At 40.7% G+C, this 8,821-nt stretch overlaps 1 protein-coding gene across 1 annotated transcript in view; it reads right to left on the minus strand.

The window, feature by feature from the left end:
• Positions 1–8,488, minus strand: part of LOC116859438 (mucin-5AC-like) — a 10,570-nt gene extending 2,082 nt beyond the window's left edge. Inside the window, exons 1-3 of the mRNA XM_032844748.1 lie at positions 8,410–8,488; positions 5,003–5,072; positions 1–3,161 (exon numbers count right to left, since the gene is read on the minus strand). The exon at positions 1–3,161 is cut by the window's left edge and continues 814 nt beyond it. Coding sequence (XP_032700639.1) covers positions 1–3,161; positions 5,003–5,056 — 3,215 coding nt within the window. The 5' untranslated portion in view covers positions 5,057–5,072; positions 8,410–8,488. The remainder of the gene's footprint in view (positions 3,162–5,002; positions 5,073–8,409) is intronic.
• Positions 8,489–8,821: the final 333 nt, after the last annotated feature.

An 8,821-nucleotide genomic window follows, 5' to 3' on the forward strand; every position in this document is an offset into this window, starting at 1 on the left:
GTGGCAGCTTCAGTGGTTGTGTCTTCTGTTGGTTCAGTGGTAGCCTCATCCTCTGGGGTTGTAGCTCCAGAAACCTGAGTGGTTGTTTCACCCACACTGGTCAGCACAGCTGGTTCAGCAGTGGAGGCTGAAGTCACAGGGGCTGAAGTAGTAGCACCTGCTATGGCTGTGCCGGCAGCAGCAGTTGTAACACTGGTGGCTGAGGTTGTGACTGGACCATTGGTGGTCACATCTAGTCCTGGGGTTGAAGAGGCTGCTGCAGTTGTGGTGGTGATTGTTCCCCCAGATGTTGGGTTTGAGGATCCAGCAGTTGTAGTAGCAGTGAGTGAGAAGTTTTTTTCTGGGGTTGTGGAGTCCGTTGCCCCAGTTGCTACCCCGTTAGGTGAAGTTGTGGTGGCAGCTGCAGTGGTTGTGTCATCAGCTGTTTCACTGACTTCCTCACTCACTGGGGAAGTAGCTTCAGTGGTTATGTCATCGGCTGGTTCAGTGGTAGTCTCAGCCACTGGTGGGATGGCAGAACTTGAGGCAGCTATGGTGGCAGTACCAGGTGCACTGGTGGTTGTAGAACTTGGTGCAACTGTGGTTGCAGAACTTGGTGCAGCTGTGGTTGTGGCACCAGGTGAAGCTGTCGTTGTGACAGAACTAGAAGCAGTGGTAGAAGTTCTGAGTATTTCTGTGGTAGCAGAAGCAAGAGTTGTGGTAGCACTGGGTGATGATGAGGTGGCACCAGTGCTAGTGGCACCAATCCCTAGAGTTATGGGGGGTGTTGCACTTGTGGTGCCAACATGTGTGGGGGTTGTGGCTGCAGCAGTGGTGGCTACAGTAGCAGGGGGTGTGTTTGCTAAAGTTGTCGTGGCAACTTGAATAGTGGAACCATCTGTAGCTGGGAGAGTGGCGTCTTCTGCTGTGTTTGCTTCAGCTTCTGAGCTCTCCGTGGTAAAATCAGGTGCTGGGGCAGTTGTGGAGGCAGCATCTGTTGCTGAGTTAGTGGTTGATGTCGCTTGGACTGTGGTGGCAGCCAGAGTTTCAGGTGTTCTGGTGGTTGCATCTGATCCCTTAGTTGCAGTGGCAGATGTACTAGTTGGGGCAACTGAAGTAGACATTTTGCTATTGGCTGTAGTGCTAGTGATGGTGGCTAAATTAGTAATAGCTACAGGTGTTGTGGTGATTGCATTGGTCGGGCCACCAGTCGTAATGTCTTCTGTTACTGTTGGCCTTGTGGGAAGTTTTGATTTACGACAGGGTGGCTTATGAGACCTATGAGGTTGGTGATGCTGCTGCTGGTTTGCGTGGGGATGTTGGGCACTTGGCCGTGGTTTTGGTGGAAGTGGATAGATTTGATGAGCCATTAGTAGACACTTATGTGGTTGATTTGGTTGTAGACAGGGATGGAATTTAGATGATACCAGTAATGGAAATGGTTTTGTGACTTTGTTATGTGGGAACTTTTTCTGTGGACTTTGAACAGACTTAGATCCTTTGCATTTAGATGATTTCAAGTTTTTTTTGGCAGGTATGGATTTCCTTTTTTTTGGTTGTTTTACAGTTTTGTCTGCTACAGAAGGTGGTCTTTTTTTTCCTTTGAGGGGTTTAAGTTGATTTACACCTTTCTTAGGAGGTTTAGACAGTCTTTTCTTGGATTTACTTAGCCTCTTCTTTGCTGTTAGAGAGGTGGGCTGCCTTTTTTTAGATGGTTTTATAGATTTACTCTTTGCAAGAACTGCTTTCACAGTCCTTTTACCTGCTGTGGGCTTTTTCTGTGTAGATTTCTTCTGAATTTTCTTCTTGGCTGGAGATCTTTTTGGTCCGGCTTGAGCAGATTTAGACCCATTGAGTAGTTTTCCAGCGGCTGGTTTAGATTTTTTTAGGCTCTTCTTTTTGGCCAGAGTTTTTCTGAGAGCTGGAGATTTGCCGCCTTTTGTTTGATTTGACTGCCTCTTGGCACTATTAGATGAGGAGCTTTTCACTTTATTTGGTCTTTTCTTGGAGGCTGGTTTTGTTTTTAGTACTGATTTCAGTGCTTTAGGTTGATTCACCTTGGCAGGTGAAGTAAAGTTTTTGGGTTTCTTTGACACTTTATTTTTGGGTTTCTTTGACACTTTATTTTTGGCTTTAGATAATTTCTTTTTTGTTGCAACTTTTTTTGGCTGATTGAGCTTTTTCTTGGCAGATGTAGATGCTGTCCTTTTAGGTGTGGTTAGATTTTTCTTTTTGACTTTTAATACTGCTCTCGTTGCTGTTGCCGTAGCTGGCCCTTTTTTGACTGGCGTTAACTGTTTATTTTTTTGTTTCTTTAGACTTTTCTTTTTGGCTGAACTTTTTTTGGGGGCTGCTTTAACTGCTTTTGCCCGATTCTGTTTTTTCTTGGCAGGTGATGTCAGAGTCTTAGGAGATTTAGCTGGTCTTTTCTTTGGAGCTGAAGAAGTTTTGGGGGAACTTTTTATTGTCGTGGACTTAGTTTGTGTTTTGGATACAGACATGGTTAGTTTATAAGTATTTTGAGATTTCTTCTTAGTTACTTTTTTTTTGGAAGTTGATTTAGTTGTGCGTTGTTTTAACTGTTTCTTAGCAGGCCTAGCCTGGATTTTCTTGGACTTCTGTGAACTTTTCTTTGAAGTTGAAGTTTGTTTTGATGCCTCCTTAGCCACTTTTGGGAAATTCAGTTGCTTCTTGGCAGAGGTGGACAGGATTTTTTTAGATGCATTTTGACTTTTCTTTACAGATAGAGATGGTTTTGGTGCTGCTGCTGTCCGTTTTGACTGTTTCTTGGCGGTTGTCTTCTGATTTTTTTTTGGCTGTTTTAGAGTTTTACTTGTGCTCCGTGGAGTATTTCCTCTTGTTAAACCAGATGGAAGGGGGGTCAGGCCTTTCTTGGCAGAGGTCAATGAACTTTTCTTAGCTCTGACTTGTAGACTTTGCCTTTTTGATGTCAGGACAGGTTTTTTCTTTTTGCTTGATGTCCTAGAATTTAAAGATAATTGGCTGGCTGCTTTGTGTGGCAGTGCAGGTGAGGCAGAGGAATGAGAACGGGGTTGAGGTTTCCTACTGACTTGCGTGGGTCGAGATCTATTTTGTGAGGTCCTGGCAGGCGAACTTTGTACTGGTCGACTATTGATTGTCTTTGTTCTTGGCCGGCGCTGTGATGGCTGACTCTCGCTGAACTGTAGGAGGAGAGAATAGAAGATATTACCAAATGAAGTATTCATTCAATTATTAGAGAAGCTGTTCTGCTTTTTAGTTTAGAACGTGCTTTGGTTTTAAGTGCAATATAAATTTAGAATAAACCGCATTATAAATTTAAAAGAACAAGGCACTATATGTGGATAATTAGAGAAAATATCTTGGTGTTAACTTTTAGTGCTTTTAGTATTTACTAAGGAAATCCAACAATATACAGAAATCTACTTTGGGGAAATCATTTGTTTCATAAAATACCCTGTTAAATATATGAAAACTTGTTTTTCGCTTAAAAATTACAGGATGGAATCATTCTCATCTCCTTTAGGAATTAAGAAAAGAATCAAATAATAAGGCAACCATGTTACATGAATCTCAGTGAAAGTACAGTAGCTAAATGCTACTTTAGAATTACACAGAAGTGGGGCGCGTGGGTGGCTCAGTGGGTTAAAGCCTCTGCCTTCGGCTCAGGTCATGATCCCAGGGTCCTGGGATCGAGCCCCGCATGGGGCTCTCTGCTCAGCAGGGAGCCTGCTTCCTCCTCTCTCTCTGCCTGCCTCTCTGCCTCTCTGACTACTTTGTAATCTCTGTCTATCAAATAAATAAATAAAATCTTAAAAAAAAAAAGAATTACACAGAAGTATTTGGTGTTGAATTCAGAAAGTTGGATATTAAAAACTGCAACAAAAATGAGTTTCTCTTGCTTGTAAAAGCTTTATCTGAGGTATTAAATCTCTGAGAATAATATGACAAAGATATAATAATAATGGCAGAAAAGGAAAGGATCCTTGAATGAAGCATGGTTGTTAAAATAACATGGAACAAACACTTAAAGACCATCTGTAATTCTAAAAATAGTTGATACTATGCTCTGATTAAAGAGATGTAAGGAACTAGTAAGTGGTATATAATTAAGTCAGAGGAGCAGAAAAAGGTAGTTTTGTTTTGTTTTTAAAGTAGGCTCCTCTACAAGCATGGAATACAATGTGGGGCTTGAACTCAAGACTCTGTGATCAAGACTTGAGATGAGATCAAGGGTCAGACACTTAACCAACTGAGCCACTAAGGCACCCTGAATAAGGTTTGTTTGTTTTTGTTTTTGTTTTTTAAACAAATAAAAAAACACAAAACTTTGCAAGAGAGATAAAAGGGTAAAGCAAAAGGCCACAAAATTCAAAAGACCAAAGCTCGTTCAAAGACGTACATAAAAACCTATTTGCATAAGTCATGTTTCAGATGAGTCAAATGTGTATAATAATTATCTATTTTAGATATCAATAGAAGAGACTATCTTCTTTTTCATTGTGTTTAAGTCTTGTGTGGAAGAACATGTTGTAGGTTTTGATCATGAGAACATAATAATAGACCCAGGGGTTGAATGAAAAACAAACTTGAGACATGGGTAAACTCACCCTCAGTTTTCGCCTTCACAGGGGAATCTCCATACAATGGAGGTGGTGAGAGAACAGGGACCAGTGGGAGAAGTGGAAATCTTGGTCATTTCTTCACAAGTTTACTGCCAGTACTCCAGATTTATTTGGAGATTTTCTCCTACCTTATCCTCCTCAATTAGCAGTCATTTTCTACCTCTTCTCTCCCTCTTAATTTCCCTTTCACCTCTCCCTTAGCTTTGTTTCTTCTCCTCAAATTTCAGGTGATTTTTATGGTATTAGAAGTAGAAGACAGTTGTTCCTGTTCTACCCATCTTATGCGACTCTGTCCTGTTTTTAAAAATACAATGCCATAATCTCACTCCGAACTCCACCTCTGTGTTAGCTCTCAATTTTAGGTAGTTCTTCATGTATTCGAATGTATAGAATCTTACCGGGAAACAAATGGCAAAGACCAAGATGAGCCCCGTCAGGATTGAAGTCTTCATCCTGTCCTTTTAACCCCTAGAAGTGAAGACGCAAGAGAAAAGATTTGTTATGTGCTTAACAATGAAAAAATAGATTTTACCAAACTGCCTAGTGATACAAAATGAAAACTTTAGTAGCAAGTTTAAGAGTAAGGAAGTTTTTTTTTTTTTCTCTAAAATTAAGCTCAAAATGTGGATGTGAAATGAACAGATAACTGCGTATGTTTTGAAAACACGGTCATTATTTGAAACCAGTAAACATCAGGTCTTTCCATTTGATATGCTAATAAGATGATTATTTTTCTTTAAATTCTCACCTGAAAGGAGACTGTCATCTTCTATCAGGAGTTATAATAAGAAATCCCTCACCCATCCATTAATCCACTACTGCATGTGTATTTACACACATACACACACACACACACACACACACACACACCCTACTTGTTCTCTTCCCCCAAATCCCATCATTTAGGAAAATCATAGCAGTCGTGACATAAAGAGAGTCCTAGGAAGGTACATGATGTGCTGTTAAGTTGAGTGGCCAAGTTTAGGAACTCATCTCCTATGTGTATGATGGGTGACATGGTACACTATGTATCATTGTATTGCTAGGACAGTTTCCATGGAATCCTGAGATTCTAGGATGTTATTTACTTTTGTTCTCCCCCCCATTTTTTTTTTTTTTTAGTCTACAGAATCCTTTCCCTTAAAATGTTTTATAAACTCTTAATGTATACTTTGCCTATTGATAATTCATTTTTAGATGATGTGCACATCACAATTTAAGTTATTGAATATATCAAGCCTATTTCTGGCCTGTGTTAGTCTAGTTTTTAAGAACCCCACGTTGTTGGGGCACCTGGGTGGCTCAGTGGGTTAAAGCCTCTGCCTTCGGCTCAGGTCATGATTCCAGGGTCCTGGGTTCGAGCCCCACGTCGGGCTCTCTGCTCAGCAGGAGCCTGCTTCCCCCTCTCTCTCTGCCTGCCTCTCTGCCTCCTTGTGATCTCTGTCTGTCAAATAAATACATAAAATCTTAAAAAAAAAAAAAAAGAATGCCATGTTGTTCTTCCTAAGAGAAGACAGTTTTATGGGTGGAAAATGTACAATGTTTCCATGATGTCATATTATTAGGATGAGTACACAGGAAAAAAGACTTCTGATTGCAGAATTTTGTGAAAGGAAAATGGAAAATAAAGGCAAAATAAATAAATAAATAATTCCTGCCTTAGGAATTACCTTAGGGAAGCTCAGTATAAATGAGCTGGTATCTAGTTAGCACATGGATTGTGATCATGTGATGGGAGGCCCTCGCTCTGGTGGTGCCAGAGCAGGTGCCAGCAGGTCATCATTTAGAATCATCATCAGAGAACTGTGAAGCCACTTGGTGTTTCAATCTGAGTCTGAACTGAATCAGTTTCTGTCATTGTCTTCCTCCGCAAAACCGTCTCTTCCGTGTGTCCCCATTTTAGTGAATGGCACAGCATTCACCTGCGTTAGGTTCAGCTAGAATCCCAAGTCAGTCTTGGTTCTTCCTCTCATTCTCCTGAGTCCATCCATCGCTGAATCCTCTCTATATTTTACTTTCTAGACAGAGTTTTGAATCCGTTTGTTTCTCTTCATCTTCACCAACAGCATCCTAGCTAAGTTAGCATCATATCTCACTTGAGCCACGCCTTAGCTTAGCAAATATTATTACCTATTAAGTAGTAGGCACTGTTATAGAATATGGAGAGATAGAGGAGTTCAGTTCAGTGTCCCTGACTTATTAAGTTTTCATTTTCATGATTACCAAATAGTCTCTTAACTGACTCACAGCCTTTTTTTTTTTTTAATTAACATGTAATGTTTTATCTGTTTTAGGGGTACAGGTCTATGATTCATCAGCCTTACCCAATTCACAGTGCTGACCATAGCACATACCATCCCCCAACTACCCCATCCCTCCCACCCACCTCCACCCCAGCAGCCCTCAGTTTGTTTCCTGAGATTAAGAGTCTCAGGGTTTGTCTCCCTCTCTAGTTTCATCTTGTTTCATTTTTCCCTCCCTTTCCCTATGATCCTCTGTCTTGTTTCTAGAATTCCTCATATCAGTGAGATCATATGATAATTGTCTTTCTTTGACTTATTTCGCTTAGCATAATACTCTCTAGTTCCATCCATGCTGTTGCAAATGGCAAGATTGCATTTTTTAATGGCTACATAGTATTCCTCTGTGTGTGTGTGTGTGTGTGTGTGTGTATCACATCTTCTTCATCCATTCATCTGTCGATGGAATTCTGGGCTCTTTCCATAGTTTGCACAGCTTTATTTTTAATTAACTATAGTCGCTGTGATTTTTCTAAAATATAAATCTGATTATTTTAACTCCCTCATTAAAACCTTTCCCTGGTTTCCCATTGCTCTTATCCTAAAGCCTCCCCCTATCCCGAAAAAACATTCTTCAAGTGGCTCACTAGGCCCTTTGCAGCTGCACCTCTCATTGATCTTCAGTCACATCTCTTAGTGTCACCTAGTGTGTGTGTGTGTGTGTGTGTGTGTGAGAGAGAGAGAGAGAGAGACAGAGAGAGAGAGAGAGAGAGATACTCTTCTCTTTCTCAAAGGTCCTTACATATTCTGTTATATAATTCAATGTAAAAGGCTTTTTATTCCACCTGCCTGCTGGAACAACTCCAGTCCAAGTTAGCCAGTGATGTGTTTATTGTCAGTCTAATTCTTATCGGACAGAATGAAATTCTCTCCAGTGTTTGAAGGTCCACCCCTCTTCTCTTGGCTTTTTTTGTTTTTTTTAAAGATTTCATTTATTTATTTGTCAGAGCAAGCACAAACAGGGGGAGCAGTAGGCAGAGGGAGAAGCAGGCTTCCTCCTGAGCAAGGAGCTTGATTTGGGGCTCCATCCCCAGGACCCTGGGATCGTGAGCTGAGCTAAAGGTAGCTGCTTAACCACCTGAGCCACCCAGGCGTCCCTTCTTTTGGCTTTTGTGAAACCACCTTATTCTTCCTACCTCTCTGAAGTTTTGTGTTGTTTTTAAGGTTTGTGGGTTTTTTTTTTCCCTACTTACCCACGTTATGATTCAGGCATCAGTCCTATTTTTCTCTCCCTCCTTAGCAACGTCTCTGTGTGATCTCCTGCCTCTACTTGGAAACAGCATCTATCTATATGCTGACTTCTAAGTTTATTGATCAAAATTCATATATAAACTCTTTCATGGACGTCTCCATTTTGTTGTCCCATTATACCTTTAACCCAGCCTGTCTGAAATTGATTCGTTGGTGTCTGCTAGCCTCTTCTTGATTAAGAAACCAGATGTTCACAGAGAAAAGATTTTGGAGTAAAAGCGCCCTAGAAGCAGTGTTATTATCCACACAATTACCTTGGGAGGGGTATCTCCTTTGGATCTTGGTGAGAACTTGCTTCGTCTTGACTCAGCAGTGCCTCTAAGACTTGATACCTGCAGGTGTAAAGAGAACTAATTGAATGGTTCTTCCATCTAATAAGGCAACCACACCTTCCCTTTGCACCTCCTACTTTCTGCCTATTGGTTATGGTACGGAGTAGGAGCTAGGGAAAAAATGTGTATGAGGAATTATTTCTCATAATTTAATCTTCAAACATTTGCCCTTTGTATTTTCTGACTTGGGAACATTGAGAATTCTCTTTTACTTTGAAGAGATGATGGTAAAATCTGATGAGTTAACAAAATGCATAAATTAACCCTATAGCTTATATGGATATCATTCATTTTAAGAAAACTGTGGTTCAGTTTCTTATTTGCAGTTATAAAA

Source organism: Lontra canadensis, unplaced genomic scaffold, assembly GCF_010015895.1.
Source record: "Lontra canadensis isolate GAN:19392208 unplaced genomic scaffold, GSC_riverotter_1.0 scaffold1, whole genome shotgun sequence".
NCBI lineage: Eukaryota > Metazoa > Chordata > Mammalia > Carnivora > Mustelidae > Lontra > Lontra canadensis.